Here is a 22,543-nt window from a genome sequence, read left to right on the forward strand (position 1 = left end):
TGTAAATCTAAGAAACTACCAGAAGATGTAATATACACGTATATTTTATATTTACATTTACATTTATATATTTCAGGTGCATTTATATCTCAAGAGAATTGTCACAGATGGTCCAAACATTAACATGGTTTTCAGGCTTCTTGTGAGTGTGTGTCACAAAACAGAAAGAGTATGTTGGACAAGATTTTCTATTAGGTTTTCCCATAGCTCCATACCACCAAAAACTGATCTACTGGGTCAGCCAAGGGTTAATAGTAACTGTGTGAACAAATGATCAGAGTTCCAGATATGAAAGTAAGGGTCCAGATATGGACAACGAGTCAACACAGATTATGGTTTACCATGTCATGCAGATCAACATTTGGTAAGCTAACTATCTGTACCATCTTGCAATGATGAGACTAATGTGACATCGCCACTTAGAGAAAAATGCAGACTGTCAGAATCTAGGCTGCTCTTTGCAGGATTGGTCCCGGGTCCTGCTGGAGCCCCCCCATCTATTGATGAGTGCCAGCTTGAAGTCCTGGAGAAGAGCTGTGCAAGAGCAAGCTCCTGCCTCCAGAATGGGCCTCGGCAATGCAGGTATTTTTCACCTTGTCGTGCTTTCCTGTTATGCTCTTGCTTGGCCTGTATGCTGCCGTGCTGTATACCTCGCCTTGACATGTATCCTGCCTCAGCGATGCAGGCTGTGGTTCAGGTCCTGCATCTCGCCTGACCCTTGCAGCAGTTGGTTGCTGTTGTTTCCCCTTCCTCACTGTGTATCTTGCCTTGCCGTGTATCCTGTCCAAGGTACCTGCACCACTGTTCTTCCACTTGGCTCTTGACCTTTGGCTTGTTCCTGACTACCTCCTTGTTTTGCTCTGATATGTACAGTTGGTCCCTGACCCTGGCCTCTCTGGTTGGACTCTGCTATTGGACTTACCATTAAACCTAATGTTTGGACTCTGTTGCACCTCATGTTCTGTTGCCTTGGACCTAGTGCCTCTTTCTTGTCTCTGGCTGCCCACATCCTGGCCCTGGACACTGGCACAGACACCCATTTTTACCCAGAGTTGTATCAAGTGCTGGTCCTTCCTACAGTTAACCCCTGAAATGAAAGTGACTTAGACTCATGTTCATTACAGCCCTATGACTCCTGAAAGTTATGTTTCCCTGCTATAAAAAGGCAAGACGGCAGAAACATTGTCAAGTTGCATTATAAGCATTGGTCAAATATTTTTGTCAGTTAGTCAACTAAACATTTCAAATTAACATTCATAGACACATATGCCAATTAAAAAATCACTACAGAATTTAGGATTTTGGATGCCCTGAAAGGCTGAGCCCGACACCAGCTTCTTGCTCCTTCCAAACTTGGCATAGCTTTATCTACATACTCACTGAAACCCTTGTCAGTATGTATTTTCAACCACCATTGCATCATGTAAAACTTTAGCCAAGAATGTTGCATTCTTCAGCACATTTCAAAGGCTGACTTCTGCAACATGCTACATGCAGCTGATCACTGAGCATTATAAAAAATTCTGCCTATTTAATCTGTCAGCTAATGTATCCCATACAGCAATTGGCTCATTTTTGCAGAAATGCCAACTTTTCAACTGTCACTATGACTTTTAAGGGCAGATTGATGTACAAACATTAAAAGCAGATAATTCTTATCTCCACACTGTGAAACACTTTCCCTGCTGATTTCCATACAGACTGCTGCTCTTAAAAGCACAAGAGTAGGCCAGATTTCTTCCCAAACAGGTAGTCGTCTTACCAATGGCAAAAGAACCTGTGCAGCCTTCATCCACTAAAAATGATCTAAGCAATAATTACATTTCCATTTTTACACAGGTTGGCCAGCAGTAATTTTAGGGGGAAAAACATAAATAATAGCCTAGCCTAGCTTAATCCTATGCACTGCACTGAATTCAGTGGGTCTCATTCCCAAGCAAGCACGCATAAAATTACAGCCACCGTTTCATCAAACATAATATACTTAACCACAGATTGCTCATTCATACATTTCAGTCATCTGATCTTGAATTTCCTCACTGTGTCTACTTTTGTCCACTGGCCAGAAAAACAAACACAACCTGGTCTGCTCTTTAACAGAATGTTGCACTGAAGAAAGTGTCAGGTTGAACTTCTTACAGCATGAAAATAAACATTGATTACATGGTAACATCTGTAGCTCAGATTGTTAAGAGTGCAACATTAAAAGGGCCAGGTCAAAAGCTGGTAACACTTCTCATTGCCTGGCTGACTATCCTGATGGGAAACAATAAGCTGAGATTATCAATGCCAGACTGGAACAAAATAAGTGTTGGAATCACTGTGTCCCTTTTTATAGTGTGTATTCCTTACATGGACTTCAGCAGGTCTCCCTGGCCTGTTTTGCAGCTGCTAAATTTCCTGCTGCAGTGGTAGCCCCCCAAAAGTGGTGATTTTGTGTCCTATTAAGGCAAATTTTGGTGGCAAATGCAGTGCAGAACAGGGTTAAGGCACCAAGGGGCAATGCAGCCCTTCCCCCACTTTCAGGAACTGACATCTCAAATCCTCAAAAGATTTCACTCCTTGGCCCTCTGAAGAGGATCTGGAGTCAACAGGAGAAGACTCGGCATGGAAAGATATCATGAGGCTTCTATCCCCAGAGGACCCACTTTTCCAGAGGAACCTCAGAGGGAAGCCCCCCTGCATCCAAGGAAGGCTTAATTACCATCCCTGGACTCTGAGGACACAGGACACGAAGGAGCTAAGATGTCAACAGAGTCAGAAGCTGTTGAAACAGACTGGCCCCCTTTAAGGGTCAAAGCCTCAGTGGAGGCAGAGGCAGAGCTAGGCAGAGCCTAAAGGCCAGTAGTTTCCTATTTAAGCCCAGTCTTACTCTGACCGTTGCTCTTTTCTCCCTTAAACCAGACTCTTGTGCATGTTCTGGTCCCTAATAGAACCCTGCAACCCAAACTACATCTTAGAGCTGCCATCAGAGCCCTTGGCTTCAAATTGTACCCTACCCTGCCCTGCCCCTGGACTACAGTCTCTCCTTTTTAATGTATTATATTGCAGTTTAAATCAGGGAAAACATGGATCATGCCTATAAAATGGTTCCCCCTCACTAGGGAAGAAAGGAAACTGGAGAGATGGGAGAACCTTTAAGGCCTTTTGTGAATCTTCTCCTGTTCCTTCTAGCAGTGAGGATTAATTGCTCTTATCCTAGGCTTTGGCTAAAGTTTCATCTAAGATACTGTGTTATTTAATGTGGCCCAAAACTTCCTTGTGTACATAGTGACATCTGATTAGCATCAATTATAGACATTTAAGCATCTTATCATTGAAATGGAAGATGAGCTGAGGATTTTAAGTGAAATTGTAGCATCTAATCTACGGGTACTTCCATTTCTTGGCTCCTATCTTGCATTCTACTGCTTCATGCTTTATGCATTTATTATGCATTGAGTTATTACATTTTAATTCATTAAATAACAAACATCCTCTAGACAGATCACAAACTGCCCAGGAATAAATATAAAAAGCTCTATAAAGCAGACATAAAATTGAAAACTGAAACTCTAAAATGCTTGGGAGAAATAAAAACTCTTTTCCTGGTGCTCCAAACATCACATTTGGGGTATGGGGCAAGCCTGCTTAAGAAGGGCATTCCATAAACAGGACACTATCTCTCTTTCTCATAACCACCTGTCTCATTTCATTCAGTAGCAGCACACAGTGAAGGACCTCCAAAGATGACCTAAGGATTCAAGTAGGTAGGTATTCTGATCCCAAGCCATTTAAGGCTTTAATGGAACTTCACCGACTTGAATTGGGGTTGGAAACAGACTGGAGGCTAGTGCAGCTGACTACACACCCAGATTACATCAACCAATCCCAGATCTTTACCTCGCTGCTCTCTTTTGAACCAAATGAAGCTTTCAAGCTGTTGCATTTATCTGCCAAAAGGATAGCAGAGGGTGGACAAGGGTCCCCAGCCTTCCCCATCCTTGTGCCTTCCAGAAAAGTTTGGACTGCACCACCCAGAATTCTCAGTCAATAGCCCTGCTGGATGGGAATTCTGGGAGTTGAGGTCCACATGCCTTTGAAGGCCACCAGGTCTGGGAAGCCTGAGCTAGGATATCAGCCACAGCCACTAAAAGGTGCTCCTAGTCTAAAGGCCACCTGCACCTCAAATGACTGTGCTGATTCCAGGGGCATCCCAATCTGTTCATGTGAACTTCCAGAGGAGTACAACCTCCTCCAAAAGAGTTTCAACATCACTGAACTTCCATTGGCTGCCCCTTATCAAGTCCATCACACTGCTTGGTCACCTGTTCAGGATATCCACTGCCTCACCTGGGTTGGATGAAAAGGAGATGTACAGCTGGGTGTTATCTGCATATCGATGACACCTCAGCCCAGATCCTTGACTAGCCTTCCTATGTAATTTTGTGTAGCAGGGGGAAAAGAATTGAGCCCTGCAGAAACCCATGACAGACTTGCCAAGGAAGAGAGCAGTAATCCCCCGGCACTGTCAGGAAACACCCATCCAAATAGGACTAGAATCACCACAGAACAGGGCAGATCTGTGTTCCCAGGGCAGATCCCAAAGGTTCTCATTTCTGGTTGCATCAAAAGCCACTGAAAGTGCTAGAAAAGTGCTAGCTCCTCCCTTTATCTTTGCTCTCTCCTCAGCTGGTGCTAGCAAAAGTATTCCTAGGCCTCTGTGTGTACATCCACGTACTTAAAAGTACATGCATGGACATGTGCTGCCCCTAGCACTGCCCAGTGCAACCTAGGGAGCCAAAAGGTTGTGTACCCCTGTGCTAGAATGCATCCCCAAGTAAATAGGCAACAACAGGGCAACTCATTCATTTTTTTTTCACTGTCCAATGCATATCCTAGTGGTCCAGTTGATCTGCAGTATCTCTTCTCATATTCAACCCCTGGGCTGAGAGAACACAAGATGTAGGAACATGATTCTGCCAGCACGTGTTCAGCAGCAGCAAAGAGCTGTTACAACCAAGATTCTCAAGCACATGACCCTGCACAAATTCAGCTGCATGTACACAGAGCTCAGTCTTATCTTCAAGTGCAAGCACTGAGGCCAACAACATCCATGTTATGCATGGGCAATAAGGGAAAATAGACGTTCTCTTTCTAACTGCAGTGGGGTTTAACTATGTCCATTTTTAATTTACATTTTGGACCAACTAGTTCAGGGGTGCTTAACCGCAGATCTGGATCCCAAATCTGTCTCTCAAGATTTGCCCAAATGGTCACATCCCTCCCACTTTGAGCCCAGCTCCTGATTTTTAGCGCTTTCCCAGCTTCTGTGCATTTTCCCCCAAGCAGGAAGGTTGAACTGCTTCTCCTTAGGGTCAGCTACTAACAGGAAGGGCTTTCAGTTAAAATGTGTTGGTGCTTTGGGCCCCTTTCACCTTCAGTTCTGTCCACCAGCTTCTGAAAATGTCTCTAAAATGGAGTTTGGCCCTAAGGCTGAAAGAGGTCTGACACCTCCACAGAATTCTCCAGGAATTCATTTGACCCTCCTGGAGCTTGAGAAGAAGAACCAGTAAGGAGAGCAGAGCGTGAAGGATCCCAAAAGGGGCATTTTGGCATTAACCAAGCATTGTAATCAAGGCTACAGAAAATCAATACATCTTCAATCTCACAGAGTGCCCTGATGAACTCAGCCAAAGCAATCATGCTGTCAGCAATGGCAAAATTACAGGAAAGGAAACAAGCATGACAAAGTAAAGAGTGGCTTTGGATGAACTGTTGCTTGACACTTAAAGATGCTCAGCTCTCTGGCCCAGGCTCACCGGAGACAAGTTTGCAACCTGCCATAAGCAAGGAAGAAGTTTTTTTTCCAAAGGAAGAAGCTTTTCAATAAGCTGTTTCTGCAGCAGGTGGCAAGAAGATAGATCACCCTTCTTGCCAAAGGCAATCCCAATTGAAAATCACCCCTTGGTGGCAAGTCAATTGGCGGGAGGGGGTATGGATGTGTCTATCACACCAATACATAGGTGTGGCTCTGGGGAAGAGATTTGGGACTGCAGCCCAACTAAGCCTAGCAACGGCTCTGGCCATGGTTTGCTTACATAACGTATTGTAACAACTGGGACAGCCAAAGCACCAGTGCCTTCAACAATGCTTCTGGCTGAATGGGTGAAGCACAGCATGGCACATCTTCATCTACACACACTCTCATCCCAGATAAGGGCTGAACACTCCTTTGTGGTTGATGCACAGCTCCCCACATTGAATACCATTTTGGGATGTATTGTAGGACTTAGCTGGCTGGCCAACATTAAGCCCAGGCAGGCTGGTCATGCCCCCAAGCATCATCAAGGTAAACTGGAGCCTCCCAGCCCAACTCCCAGGTAGCTCAGCCTCCCAGGTATGCAAGGGTACCTCCTGAATTCAAATGTACCAATCAGCAACTGCAGTGGGAATTTCGAACTAATGGACATCTGTCATTGCTACCTGGTCAGCAAATGTATAAAAGGAGACTGCACCATGTGCTCTGGGTCAATTGCCCCTTTGCTTGCGATTGACCTATTCTTGAGAATAAAATCCAGTTTGCTTCTCTCATCCTTTTTGTGCTTGATTGAGCAACGCATACCAAGTCCAGACCTCCTGAGTTCTTAAGCATAACTTTTAGATTTCATTTCTGTTTAAGTCCAATGGGATTCTGCATCATTCTATTCCAGCAAACAGTGGCAGACTACAGCAGATTATTGTTCCCCCATTTCCAGAAAAGCTTTGTACATCTTTCCAGTTCCACCATTTGCGCAAATTGTAATCTTTGCGAATTATTTTTTGGATCTTGAAAAAAATCAATTGGCAGTTTTTGTGCAAGTCTGCAGGTCTGCAACATTCCCTGTCTGCTGTGTAGCTCACACAGGGATATTGCCCTCTTAAAAATATCCTTGCCTGTTTCTCACTCTCCACAAATTACTTCATTTCAGCCAAAACAGCTATATTCCTTACATGTCAAAGAATTAGAGCAAACACGGCCATTGCAGCCTTCTGAAGTGTAGGACAAAACAGACAAATTCTTTGATAAGTAAGGAATATGACTACAATCATATACACTAATACAAGATGACCAATTACAACATATTTTTAGAAAGTACAATAACATCTGCACACATTTAAAGATCCCCGATCTAAAATCATTTACAAATTGTTTCCATTAAAAAAAAAAAAAACAGAATCTGTATATGGGCTTAACTTGCTACCGACTGAGTGGGTGCCAGCAGAAGGGGTATGAAATAGAATGAAATCTGCAGAGCTAAACCCAAAAAAGTGATCTGGTTTTCATCCTCCCAGATGGGATGCTCATGCTTTTCTGATATCACTATGGATGGGAAAATATATGATGCTTGCAACCAGGAAGATTCTTCAAACCGCACATTGCCGCACTCCTATGTTCAGTGGGGATCTGTTTTCACTTCAAGCAAATGAGGAAAGTGCATAGACCAGATGGGGAAAATTCACATGTTAAAAAGTGTGAACCCAAATGCACAGACTTTCCCCCACAGACTCAAGTGTGAAAATGTGTATTTTTAAATTGCATTCTCGAAAACTCTGCATTTTTCAAACTCTTTAAATGCAAGTCTGGGAAAATGCATCTGGGTTCCTCCTCAGTGATACAAGTGAGGCAAGTTTGAGTGATACAAAGAACTAAAACTTAATTTTCATACATCTTAAAATACCATACAAAAAATGCAAGCAGGAGTTGCACCCATTCTTCATCTATCAGCACTAACCCATTCCAGTGCACTATGTAACCTCTGAAGCACAGCTCATTTCTAAGGATATTTGGAAATTTGCCTAAGGCAGCAAGAATCCATGATGCTGGGCAGCTATTACAATATAAGATCAGGGAAATCGTCATATCACTGTGAACTTTCCCCAAGGCCTGTGAGATATTTTTTCTGCCACTAGAAGACAGCTCTGAAACACAATTTCACCAAAGTCACTGGTGTAAGACATCTTTTTACTGGCCCAGATACACACTCATTGGTCATTTGTTGCCAGTGAACAGCCTGTTGAGAATTAATATAGGTTTTGTCCCTGGGAATGAGGCATTTGGTTGGCTGCGATGAGAACCAACATGCTAGATTAGATAGACCTCTGGTCCAATCCAATGTGGTTCTTTTTAGGTTTTCATGAGAGCCCCAGGAAAGCCAGATACAAGGAAAAGCCAGATGGGGTGAAGCACCTGAGGAGGGGAACTGGTACCAGCGCTAGTGCTTGGCCTTCTAACTCAACTCTGCCCCATCATTTTTCAAGAAACATTTGGCAGGTATTTTCCTAGTAAAATTCTAATATGTATTAAATCAATGAAATACCGTAGGAGCCTCATCTGCACAGTTTTCCTTCCGCACAGGAGTCGCTGGAAATTCAGGGGCAGATTTCACGGCCTTCCTTTTAGCTTTTTCCGTTTGAACATTAGTGAAATAGTTGACAGCTGCAAATTCAATAAGTGCCGAGAAAACAAAGGCAAAACACACGGCGATGAACCAATCCATGGCAGTGGCATAAGAGACTTTGGGCAAGGAATGCCTTGCACTGATGCTCAGAGTTGTCATAGTCAAAACAGTGGTTATTCCTTAAGAAGAAAAGACACAAAGCAAGATCAGTTGCTGTGTTTTTGCAATTCACAATCATATCAAATTTATTTTTTGTAAATAAAAATATTTCCTATGCTTTTGGGGGTCCTCACTGACCCCAGACTAGCACCAAAAAAAAATATGTTAGTACTTTATACCCCATTTATTCTCTTCCAGTAAGGGAGTGAACTGCTTTGAAATATTTTAATGTCCTTTTCTTTCACTTTATAAAACTGCTTTAGAAGTTTTTATTAAAATGCACTGGGGACTTAGACACCAATCTGAGCAGGAAAAAATGCTGTATGGGATAGGTATTGGTATCTGTAGCAGTAATGCTCTCAGGAATAAGTCTCATTAAACACAAGTTTTTTCTGAGTAAACATTACAGTATTGCCATGTATATGACCCAGTATGATGAAAACTGTTTGTTACACTGTTCGCTACCACCCTATTTGGGACCTCTGGGCAGTTCACAATATAAAAACAGACAAATAATGATACAATATTCAATGTTAAATAGACAAAAACAATAACAGGAATATAGCAAAACCTGCAGCAGTTAAAATAGAATTAGTGCATGGCATAGCAGGAAATATCATAAAAATAGAATTAAAACAGATCTTACCTGTTTAAATATTTGGAAAATAAAAAGGTGTTCACCTGGTGCTCAAAAAAAAAAAAAAAAACGGTTGGCACCAGGTACACCTCCTTGGGAAGCGTGTTCCAAAGATGGGGTACAACTGCTGAGAAGGCCTTCCGCTAGTTATCACCCCCCCTTACTTCTTTTGGTGGTGGTTCCCTATGAAGGACCTCTGCGGAAGTTCTTAGGGGCCAGGTAGGAATATATGGAGTAAGGTGTTCCTTCAGGTAACCTGGTCCCAAACCACTGAGGTCCTTAAAGCTTAGCATAAGCATTTTGACCTTGGGCCCAGAATTCAACTGGCAGCCATTGCAGCTGAAAGAGAACTGATGCGATAATGGCATGATATCGTTGTTAATAGCTGGGCTGCTCTATTCTGACTCGGTTGGAGTTTCCAGACCATTTTCAAAAGCAACACCACATAAAGTGCATTACAATAGTCCAGGCAAGAGCTTCCCAGAGCATGGATCTCTGGGACCAGGCTCCACCTGTACAGACAAGGTCGTAGTCGGTAAATCATCCGGAGCTGATAAAAGGTGCTCCGTTCCACTGAGTCCATTTCTGTTTGGATCCAGGAGCACCCCCAAACTATGAACCCTGTCCTTCATGGGTAGTGCAACCCTATCCAGGACAGGCTGAGTATCTCCTAACTGGACAGATGGCCTACCCACCAACACCTCCATCTTGTCTGGATTGAGTCTCAGTGAGTATACATGTATGAATAATGGATACTATGGGTTATATATAACTAGTGGTGCCATTTCTAGAATGTGCCTACTGGTTGCAGAAACCTTATTTTCAGCCTTACTCAAGCATCAAACCCAACATTTAGACTCTGCATGTGCAGGATGCTGTGCAAAGCACTCCACAAGTTGTTTTGCAACTTGTTAGACTGCGGTAGCCTAGGTAATGATGGGATGCTTGGTCTGCTAGTGCTTGTGCAATGACTAGCGGAATGATATCAACTCTTGTAACCTCCCGCTAGCAGCACATTGAATAGATCCTGACAACAATTTCATGTTTTGACATGGAACTGCAATCATTACATAGGCTTTACACTGTTGAGGATTGTGGTCATTGTCAAATACATCACATTGTTCTTGATTCAACTTTGGCCTGTCTGACTCCAGCACTAATTTAAATATTTTTTCCAAGCACAATAGGATTTAAAAGGTAGTGAAGGCAAAAGTATCAAAGCTACTTAGGAGGGTTTTACAAGTGCAAACCCAAAGATTCTGCTGAAGCTCAGGATTCTAAAAGATAGTGATTCTATTGCAAATTGTATTTACAGCTGCTTTTTTCTTTCTCTTTCTTCTTTTCACCAAATGATAATAAGGACAAATGAACTCAATAGTGCTTTAAAATAACATGAGAGACTATACATTTTAATAAAGCAGCTGAGGAGACAGCAGTAGGTGACCAAATACAGCAATACACTGCTTCTCCTGACAGTTCTGTAATATAACTCTAATGATACGGAACAATTCACTTACAGTGCCTAGACTGAGACTGCAGCTTAAATTAGTACAGAGTATAATCATCTCTGTGAAAAGCTCTCTATGTTTTGCAATTTGGTGCATTTGCACACAAATGCACAGACCTATCCAGTATTCAAAAGCAGGGCTTGGAAAGTTGGTGCTCAGATTGGATGCAAATACACATCCAAAATCGTTTCCATTCCAAAATGCACATCTGAACACATGGCACGCAGTGTCAGCTCACACTGAGCGACATATGAATGTTGGGGTGCACATTCCCAACTTTCTTGCAATGTGGAAAGTTGAGGAAGCCGCGAGGGTATGAAAAGTGTGTGTGGGTGGGAGGACAGGGGTGTGATGATCTCAGCACATGTGAGGCCAATTGTCAGACCACTGCTTGGGAACCGGAAGTAGGGCAGAGGCTCACATGAACCTTTTTTCCTAGTTTGCTTTAGTCCATCCCTGCCCAACCTGGTACCCTCTTGAAGGGTTGGACTTCAACGCCCAATGGTCCGAATCAATATAGCTAATGATCCAGAATTCTGGGAGTTGTAATGTAAAACAGCTGGAGAGCACCAAACTGAGGAACACTGCTCCAATCTTGCCACAGGTTGCCACTGCGGTTGGTACGAATCAGGTGTGCCCCCAAAGCACAGCTTTTGAAAGCAATCCTAGTCAACACAAATAATACATTTCCTCCACTCAGATGCTACGGCAAAGTATATTTATAACAAATTGGGAGAGAAGAAAGGAATTCAGGCAGGAATTGGAGAAGGGAATGGAGACTTAGCAAACTAAGCCTGGCAGGTACCTTCCATGATGGCTGAATCGACCGAACCGGCTCCTTATTAAAACAGTCTTGATATTGCATCATGCAGAATTCAGAAATACAGGGTAGGGATTAAATATTACTTATGCAATCAAATCTTCCTTTTGTAAAATTGATTCTGCACCATGATTATCTTATTTCAAACCAGGGAGTGGTAGAGTATGAAGATATTTGTGCTTGGTCTGCATTTTAAGCTAACCAATATCTAAGCAGGGCTTCTGTCCTACTAGAGCACAATTGTTTTATTTGGAAATGCATCCATTTTATTTTAAAGGGGCCTTTCAGATTAACGTAGCAACTCCAAACACACACGAATGCTACTATTAATCCTTCTGATTCTCTCTGATTGGTATACACCAATATGCAGCAGAAAAGTACTTTCCAGATATTTGACTGTGTGTCCTATAATGTATGCTATTAAAAATACAATCCTTTTCAGAGAAGATATCAGATTGCCTACAAGCCAACCTGCAAATGTTGTAGGCTGAACCATCAATTTTCTTATTTCTCTCATAATCTAAGGAGAAGAACAGGTATCATCTATATTGAGCAACGGATGTTGGGCTGCTTCAGAAAAACTGCTGGATTATCACTGGATATTTTATAAAGTAGCTCTTTGTTTGTTTAAAGCTTTTGGAATGAAGTCTGCTAGAGACAATATTCCAATGGAAATATCACAGAAAAAGCTATTATAATGTGAGCACACATCCCAAAAGGTTTTAGCTGAAAAAATAACAATAAGATACATGTTTAGTAATGTTTAGGTGACTCAATAACCTACAATCAATGGTTGAGTGGTCATCATTGTTGAACTATGGGTCATATTGTTATCTGAACCCAGCTGCGATAACAGCCCATGAAAAGAACCCATGGCTTGTTGTTGGAGGTTGTGAACTATGGATCGTTCACCATAGTTGTTGTTGTTTTTTTAATATCAGCTTCAGACAGCTTGATGACCCACATTTCAATGACAACTTGTGGTTCAACAAGGACCCTCATTCAATCCTTACTCTATCACATTACCTGAACACTGTCTTTACTTCTTTGCCTAGATTTACATGTTCCAATGAAGAAAATGGCAATTAAGTGGAACCATACCACTTTGGAGCACAGATTAGAGGCAATTATTTTGAAACTGGGGACTGCATTCCAGTGGTAGGCAGGACTGAAGACAAAGGATGAGACACAAAGGCAAAAGGGATCAAAAAAATACAAAAATACCAGCACATCTTCACTTAAAGCACTTACTGCCAGTTAGAAAGTCTTACCAAAGACAATTCAACCTCTTAAATGGGGAAGTCATAGCACAAAAGCTGGGAAACAATAGACAGTCGAAGGGAAGCAAGTGATGTGGAAAGACCAGATATTGGGGGTTGGGGGCATGGGCACCTGAGGAACCACTGAGGGCTAGTTAGGCACCACAGCCAGGGTGGATCTCAGCCTGAGGTTGAACAGGACAAACAAGAATAGAACTGGGAACCACTGGGAAAGGTTATCCAGAGGAGCAGACTAAGGTGTCATCAGTATACCAGTGACACCAGTTCTCTCTCTCCTTTAACAGAATCAAGGTGAGGCAGTGGCTGCTCTGAATCAGTGTCTGGGCATGGTAATGGACTGGATGCTGACCAATAAATTGAGATGCAATCTAGACAAGATGGAGGTACTGTTAGTGGATGGTCCACCCACCACAAGAAGTGATGCTCTGGAGGAGGTTGCACTCCCTTTAAAAGATCAAGTGCCTAGTTTTGAAACCCTCCTGGATCCAGCAATGTCACAAAAGGCAGAGGTGGGCTTGGTGGGATGGAGAATATTTTATCAGCTTAGAGTGATATACAAGCTACATCTGGACAGGGTAGTCTAGCTTTAGTTATCTATGTTCTCATCTCATCTGGGTTACTGCAATGTGTTATATGTGGGGCTGACTTTGAAAATGGTCTGGAAACTTCAGCTGGTCCATAACAGCTCAAAATTATTAACAGGAACTGGTCCACATGATCCTATCAGATTAGTATTTTATGTTCTGACAGGCTGCCAGTCCTTTTCCAGACCTGATTAACATTCAAAGCCTCAAACGGCTTGGGGTCAGGTTACCCAAAGGATCATCTTCTCCCCTATATACCTGCCTGGATTCAGAGATCATCCTCAGAGGTCCTTCTGCAGGTGCCCCACCAAGAGAAGTAGACTGGGTGCCTACTAAGAACAGAGCTGTCCTCTTCCAGCACCTCAACTGTGGAATGAACTTCCCAGAGAGGCTTATCTGGCATCTACATTGTACTCCTTCTGGTGCTATGTAACAACTTTATTTTCCCAGGGATTTTAGTTTCACTCCATTTTAAATCCCACATTGTATTTAAAATCTTTATACTGCTGCCAGTCCCTACTCTAGTTTTTACTTCTATTTTATACAGTTTTAACCATTTAAATGTGTTTGATGTTGTGTTGTATGTTTTAGATTGTCTGACATTGTGGTAAACCACCCAAAGAGCTCTGCCAATTGGGCAATATAAAAATGATATAAAAACAAAAATACATCTCTACATTTCACTGGCTTGCCCATATTTCCCTTCCCCCAGTCTTGTTCCTAGAACATCTCACTGCTTCCTAAGTTTTTATCTGATGGGGGCAAGAACACACAGATCACCACACTTGTGAGAGGTTTCCATAGAAAATGTTTCACCCAGACAAAAGCTGCTGGTCTCTGGAAGCTCTTAATGACAAAAGGCTTCTTCAGACCTCCTTCAAGATAGAGGGATTCAATGTGAAGAGCCACTCAATGCCCTTCTCCTCCTGAGCCAAGCCTAAGCAGATAAGCATAGGCCACTGACAGCCTGCAGCTCATTCATGGGGGGAAATGAAGAAAAATAAAGCACTGAATTACGCTCCTGTGAAAGATGGTCCTTTCCAAACTTAGCTAAAGGTTGCTAGCTAGAAAATTTCCATAGAAACTGAAGTATTTTTGTAGCATTTACACCTTTGAGCACAAAGCAGACTAGCAAATATTTCCTTTTTCAAACAGCTTATTACTATAAATGCGTCACTACAGTGCTGCAAACACATCACAACAGGGTCATCAGTCCTTATGCAAGACTGGCAAAAGCATCCACCTTCTTTAAATTCCCTTTTGTACCCTCTGGCATCTTGCCCCAAGCTCCACTGCTGCTACCAGTAGTGTAACCAGCATAGCTGGCCCTGTCAAGCCACTGTGCCACAGCTAAGCCCATGCTTACACTCCCTTGATAATTCATTTTCACCTACCATGTTTGTCTGTGGCATATAGGCACAAATTCTTTCCCACATTCCTCATGGATTAAACAATGTTTGCAGGCTTTAACTGAAGGAATGTCTCCTTCCCTATATGCCCTCACGCCCCTTAAGATCAGCAGGGGAGGTCTTGCTCCAGGAACCCTCTTTGAAGGAGGTACGGAGGGTGTCTACCTGAAGGAGGGCTTTCTCTGGGGTGGCGCCCAAATTATGGAATATGCTCCCCAGAGAGGTCCACCTGGTGCCAACTCTCTATTCTTTCCAGTGCCAGGTAAAGACCTTTCTATTTACCCATCATTTTAATAATTAAATTAATATTTTAATAAGATAATAACAATATTTACAGTCATAGTCTCTTCTTTTTCTTTTTCTCTTCCTTTAATTTGAATTAATTGTTATAGTTGAATGTTTTAATGTTTATTTTTGAATATTTTAATTGTATTTTATGATTATTTATTGCTGTACACCGTCCTGAGACTATGCAAAGGACGAGTTATAAATGTTTTAAATAAATAAATAAATGAGACCTGCAAAACATATTTGACCTGAGAAGAAAAAAGGCAATAACCCAAAATACAGGATTATTTTCAAGCAGACAGGCATAGGATTGTGTTGGATGCCACAAGCAACTATAATTCTGTCAAAGAACTTTCACTTCCGTAAGAGATTTTAAAAACTCTAAAAAATAATAATTATCACTCTCCAATTTAACAAGAAATCTGTCACTGGTATTCAAACTTCTTTTTTCAGCAATTAGCAATTTCTAAAAATGTGGACAGCCAGCCTTCACATACACATTCAGATTTCCCATGCCAGTGAAAAAAACCTTTCCCTTCAGTTCCTAGGCAGGCCTCAGCTAAACCTCTTTTATTAGCTTCTTCAAAATGCACCATTTAATAGGCCTTTTGGTTCAATGGTCCTTTCAAAATGCACAATAAAGAGGAGGTTTAGAAAGTAGCCTTCTTTAGAAAACTGCTTGAGCCACATCTGCATTCTCTACCCCTTTGTTAGAAATACAGCTTTGGCATCATATCCTTAGTGGTGACTTTGTTTGTTTGTTTTGCGTTCAGCGTCCATTGCAGCATTCTCTTTTAAATTGAATGTTAATGTGTTTCACTCTTATATCTAGCCATTGATTTTTCCCAATTCACCCTCACACAGGGATGAGGAGAAGGGGCCTTTGGACACCTGTTCCTTACTTGGGCAAATCTCTTGTTCCTAATAGTTGGGCTCCTTTTGAGTGATGCACAAAGAAATATGAACTGCTAATCCGCTGGGCTTCTGAGAGGATCTGCACAAACACATGAGAACCTCTTGAGCCAACTGTGGGCCCTGATCCCTGACTCTGACCCAGCAACAAATGTTTAAGTTTCATGAACCTCCATCCCAGTATCCATTATCCCCATAAGAGAGTGACCCCCTGCCTTCAGAAGAGGCTCCAGAGTCAATAGGAGAACACTTGGCCATCACGGGGCTTCTATCTCCCAAGGACACTGCTCTTTAGAGGAACCCCAGAGTGAAGTTTCCCAGCATCCAGAAGAGGTCCTGTTAACATCCCCAGACTGCAGACTTAGGTCATATTGCCACTATTCCCACATCAGCACATCCTGAGCCTGCTTAAAACATACCAGGCCCCTGAAGGGTCAAAGAAGAGGTACAAGTGGAGCAAGCTAGACCAGTAACTTCCTATTTAAGTCAAAGACTTGCTCTGATCTTGGGGCAACATGCTGACTGCTCCGTCTAGCTTCCAGCCGAACTCAGATCTTTCTGTGATGCTGATCTTTTCAGTATCCCAAGAACCCTGACCCCTTTGCAAGATCAGATCAAATCTGTCCCTTAACAGAAAACTCAGACTTAAATAAACTCATAAAGCATCAGTACAATCTATAGCCTGATAAATGGAAGGTTTACCATACAGATTTTCCTAATAATTGAGAGAAAAATAGAATTTATGTAATGATGACCTAGCTGCTATATTTACTAATCAACTACATATGGAAGACCAGTTAAAGAACTTTATGTTAAATGGAAACCTACTATATGTACTTTATTTAGCAACTGAGAGAAAAAACAGAATTTATAGATATCATTAGTGAATCATGATTACCACATAAATGCTTTGTCACTGCTTAAAATAAATCTAAAAAGAATGGAAAGTATGTTATTATTAAATATTATGTAAACAATGATCAGATTAATATATTTGATTTATGAATCTAACTTTTTATTATAATATCATTTTATCTGGGGAAAAAAGAAAAATCAAGTATTAATTGTTGGTGGGTTTGTGGATATGTTATAAAGTGAATTAATATTTGCTTGATACCCATGTTAAATTGTTTTTTTCCCTTTTGTAATAACCAAGTACTATTAAGTCAAAGCTGTAGTTTTAAAATTGATAAAAGTAATAATAATTATTGATTTTTTGTGTTAACTTCTCGCACTTAGTGCTATAAGTAATTTTTATATAAGGTCCCTTGGTATCTTTTTCTTTCTCTTTCATGTTACTTTTTCTTATTGTTTTTCTTTTTCTTATCTTTGATTTATAAAAATAAAAACTATTTAAAACACACACACAAATTCAGGGCTGGCACCTTGTGAGGAGGGACGGTGGGGGCCTAGGTTGAAACATGGTGGGACAGAAGTTTCCCATGCAATGGCCCAAGAACATTCAATGGCCCACCCGTTCCCACAGTTGTTCCTCTCATGGCCTCAAGCAGCTAATCTGGGGTAGCATGACTCCTAATTGTGTTTGCATTTTTACTGCTGAGGAAGAGGTGCTTGGTTCTGAGGCTCTGCCTCAGCTGCCCAAATAACTTAGCTGGCCTAGGATCCTGTGCACCTTGACTTGAGGGAAGGCTGCTATTTTCTATGCTGCCTCAGGAAAGTCGGTTTTCTCACGTCCACCCATGCCAGAAGCTCTCTTCTTCAGAAAGTTGCCTTCCAAGAATAGAAGGTGAAGGAAGCGGGTACAACCAGCCCACTCCCTCTCCTCATCGGCTTCATTTAACCCCGGTGGGAATGCAAACATGTGGGGCACACCGTCCACGAAGAAGTACACCTGAATACAGCATCACCAGCAGGGCTTTCCAAATGTCACCCAGAAAGCTGCATCAGTGAGTGGGGATTTCAACTCAGGTCTCCCCAGTCATAGCACAGCACCCCGAGCCATACGTAAGGAACCTCAGCCACGGGAAAAGGGCAAATCAGGCCCTCCCGGGGTCCCAGTCAGACCACATGCCTTTGTCCAGATCCTACTTCCTTTCCCCCACATACCAATAACTGGGTGAGTGGGTTTGCCTCCATTCAAAATTCCGAAATATCTGTCCTCAGGTTTCAGTACTGGCCGTAAGAGCTTTAAGCTTAAATATGTTTGGCCACACCTCTTTTCCCTTTCACCCTATCCTTTGACTTCCGCCCCACCAGCCGCTAGAAAGTCACCTGAGGACTTCTCTGGAACTAGATTTGGCCCTCAGGCCGAAGGAGCTACAGCAGCAGAGACTGTCATGAAATGCTAGATTCCAACATCAATGGCAGCACTTACCAAAAACTGTTCGGGCGGGAACAGACTCCTTGTTGATCCAAAATGAAACTTGGGAGAGGATCACAGTCATGATGCATGGGATATACGTCTGTATCATGAAATAGCCCATTTTTCTTCGGAGGTGGAAGTGCACTGTCATTACAACATATTCACCTTTTTAAAAAAAGCAAATAGATGTTTTACATGCTACAAGGACTTTTGCAAAAATCAAGAGAATTTTTTTAAATAGAAGGACATCTCCATTAATTCCAGTGGCATTGTATTGATCTGAGTAAGAGGCACAATGCCATACTACTATCAAAATGAAGCGGGTCACAGTGAAGTCAGATGGGAGACCGTCTGGAAGGCCCATGTGAGATCTCTGATGGAAGACCGAGATATGCTATAATAAATGAAAGCCACGCTGAAGTCAAGGAAATTAAACAGATTTTAAAATAATGCTTTCCAGGACATATAAGGTAAAATATGAATCAATAGACTCTGTTTGACATCCATTATGCACTAATGCATTATAAAGAAAGCTGTGAGTATATATATCAGGGAGTGGAGAAATTAACATGAAAAATATACACTGTCTATTCTGGTTGCTGCAGCCTATCCCAATCTGGTAAGCTGCAGATGTGTTGGCCTGTAATTTCCAACTTGTGCCCAACCACCAGCATGGCCAGTGGGGGATGCTGAGACTTGTAGTCCAAAACATCTGGAGGGCAACAGGTTGGCAAAGGCTGCACAGCACCATAATTATTACATGTAATACTCTTTTGACAGCTGCACCAAGAAAATATTCTTCACATTAGAGAAAATCAACTGTGAGCCAATAACAAACAAAATAGTGGTTCATCAGGTACTGACCTAGCACAGTGCACTGATGGAAAGGAAGTTGTTGCAGGTGCGCACTATTGAAATGAACGGAAAAGGTCCAACAGCTATATAACATGCTCTTTGGTGGAACTAAGCATTTCCCATTCATTTCAGTGGAAGCTTCTTAGGAAAATGTTTGGGCCATCTGTCTTCCCTATGAACTCCACTCCTTGGTGTAAACACAACCTACTGTTAGCAAAGGGCATAAACAGGAGGTTTAACTTATGGATGGATTCAGGCCCTTCACAATAAAACAAAGAAAACATACAATGAAGATGGACAGATTTTTAAGACCTGCCTGTTCATAATTCCCCAGGTTTGATGATGATAGTGATGGTAAGGATGAGGATGGATGGTGAGGATGATTCCACCCTTCCACTCAGGTATCCTAGTTGGGATACCAATTAAAAACAATACAATACAATACGGGCAATATAACTAAGAAACTAATAGAAGACCCAAATAGACTTAAAGACCTATCTAACCACAGCCCTCCAAGACTGTTCTGTTTTTCTTGTTATATTCCACTGCCAAGGTTTTCACAGTACCACCAAAGTTAAAATAATATAATTCAATACTGAATGAAACAACGTGAAAGAAAACAAATCCAAAATGTGGTTTCTATTCAGATCAGACTAAGCAGCAGAATTAAAAATGCTACAGGAAAAGGACCCTGCTTGCTAGGAATACAGATAAGCACAACCTGATGAAATAAAATAATCTTTGCTGCCCATCTAAGTTAAAACTGATGGGGCCAGGCATATCTCCCTTGGGAGGCCATTCTAAATTCTGGGCACCACAACTGAAGATGGCCTCTCCCAAGTAGTCTGCTTCTATGCCTCAGACAGCAGAGGGATCTGAAGAAGTGCCCCTAGGTAGACTGACATTCCCTGGCAGGGTCTTGGAGTGGGAGGTAAGAAAGTCTAATCCTAAACTGCTATTTTATCCACTACCTATGCATCTATAAGCACATGTGTGGCATGCTGAAAAGCAGCAGCTCCTAACAACAGCCAGGTTGCCCTATTCTGCACTAGTTGTGGCTCCTGGACCAGTCTTAAGGGCAGCCACACATACAGTATAACAAATCACAAAGTTCAGTCTTGAGGCTACTGCTACTTGTTCTAGTGGCCAAGCTATTCCTGCCCAGGAGAGGCAATAGCTGGAATACCAGTTAAAGCTGGTGCAAGTCACTCTAGGTCACCAGGGCTATATACACCTCCAGCAAAGGAGATGGAACAAAGAGTAACCTCAGACTATGACTGATCTTTCAAAGGGAGTGCAATCCCATCCAGAAGAGGTGATAAGCCTATCTCCAGGATTTCGGAGTCACTCACCCACAGGGTTCCATCTTTCCAGGATTTGGCTTCAGGGCTTTAAAGCATTGGCTCTCTGTTCATAGTGGTGGGCTGGGACTATGCCATAGCCTACCCTAAGGTGTGTCACAAGACCAGCAGTATCTCCATGCAAATATAGGATAAAGTTGGTCCCAAACTGCATATTTGGACTAAAGATGCGCTCCAGGTGTCAACATGCTGAAGAATGGTGCTTGAAAGGTCATATCCAGCTAGTTGAACTGAGCTCAGAAGCAACTTGGTCATCAGCGAATCTGGTCCTTATTCTAGTACATGATTGCAACGGATGGCTCCGATATCATCCAGTGAAACAGTTCCTCTCTAATTTCATCCTGATCCAACTGAAGCTTCTAAAATGTCTTCAAGCACAGCCTCACATAACAGTTACATCAATAAAACTGATCAAAATGCTTGTACATCAGCTTTTGGGCAATAAACACCCAAAAATCTAATCCACTTGATAGTGATATGGCAGTGTCATAAATCTTCCCTGTCCCTCTGCTCTCTTCACAGTGTGCACTCAGAAAAGAAAAAAAGAAATTCCAAAAGTAAGATTATGAATTACATGGAATCCATTTAAATCAGTACAAATTGGTCCATGTTCCAAATGCAGCTATTCTAGCTAAAGCAGTAGCTAAAGAAATCCAATCATATAGAATATTCCTGGGGAGCCTGAGAACTTAATAAAAGCATTGTTTTCTCATGTCTAGTAAGATAAGAAGGTGCCTGATGAGGGGACTAGGCCTTTTTTCCCAAGATACAGCATTCCAAGGTGATTTCTTCAGACTCTGAATCTGAACTGGAAAAGGAGGACGGGTTGGAATTCTTGGCTGAAATCTCAAGGCCGACAAGCCCTGAGATAAGCAAGTGGCTGGTGAGAGCTAGAGCACATCTGGTTTGGGGGGAGACACTGCTGAACAATTAAACAAGTCCCATTGTCCAAGGCCAGCTCAAGAGAGTTGTCCAATTGAATAACATCTGGCATTCCCACCACCTGGCTCACAACCAGCAGGAACCCTGCATTGGGTGGTGCTGTCTCCATTAGGATAAGAAGGGAGGAGAAGGAATCAGCTAGGAATCAAATTCTGGACTTAAGTGGTACTTTCACTCTCTCATTAGCTGGCTCATTAACTAGACAGATTGTCTTTTGCTAACGACCTCTGCAATACTCCTACTGAATGACAAAGCCAGCCTGGCTGGCCCACTTTACCATAATAAAATCTGCAGTTAGAAGCCTCTCCTTTTAATCTGCTCAGGAGGGCAAAAAAGGGGCAGGGAGGGCATTAATCCATCTAACACAGTATTGTCTACATTAGTTTTTCACAACCAAGTGCCCACCAGGTATGTTGGAATACACTTTCCATCATCCCAGCCAGCATGACTCACGCTGTCTCAGGATGATGAGAGTTTTTGCCTAACACACCTAGATGGCACCAGGTTGGGGAAGGCTGGTCTACACTGATCTGCAGCACCTCTCCAGGTTTCCAGGCAGCCCAATCTGGGGATGTTGGTGACTGAGCTTGCGGTTGTCTACATGCCAAACACATGCTCTGCCATGGAGCAACATCCCTTCACAACATGCATATTAATCAGCCATTTGTATAAGGCACGTAAGCATTGCTCATTTATCTTCATAGCCATCTTGCCATTTATCCTGCCAAGTCATTCATAAATAATGCTTGGAGATGCTTCAGCCTTGGGTTCTAATTGGTATTCCACAGCAAGGATTTCCTAAGCATTAAACGGAGACTCTACTAATGGCAACAGTGTCAAGATGTATCCAGAAAGATGTAAAAGAATGGAGTTGATTCAGAGGAGTCACTGAATCGACATGAGGGAGAAGTACAATTCAAGAATGGCAACTACGCTCACTCTCTTAGCTTTTAGAAAGGGGCAAAAGTCACATCTCTTTAATGTAGCCTTTCAAATCATGCAATTGTTCTAATGCTCTTACTGTTTATATTTTCCTTGTTTTCTA

At 42.2% G+C, this 22,543-nt stretch overlaps 1 protein-coding gene across 1 annotated transcript in view; it reads right to left on the minus strand.

Moving 5' to 3' along the window:
• GABRA4 (gamma-aminobutyric acid type A receptor subunit alpha4) overlaps positions 1-22,543 on the minus strand; it is a 61,304-nt gene that overhangs the window by 8,831 nt on the left and 29,930 nt on the right. Inside the window, exons 7-8 of the mRNA XM_044418027.1 lie at positions 18,353-18,505; positions 8,340-8,599 (exon numbers count right to left, since the gene is read on the minus strand). Of these exons, the coding sequence (XP_044273962.1) occupies positions 8,340-8,599; positions 18,353-18,505 (413 nt within the window). The remainder of the gene's footprint in view (positions 1-8,339; positions 8,600-18,352; positions 18,506-22,543) is intronic.

Source organism: Varanus komodoensis, unplaced genomic scaffold (assembly GCF_004798865.1).
Source record: "Varanus komodoensis strain SLA01 unplaced genomic scaffold, ASM479886v1 scaffold9, whole genome shotgun sequence".
Taxonomy (NCBI): domain Eukaryota; kingdom Metazoa; phylum Chordata; class Lepidosauria; order Squamata; family Varanidae; genus Varanus; species Varanus komodoensis.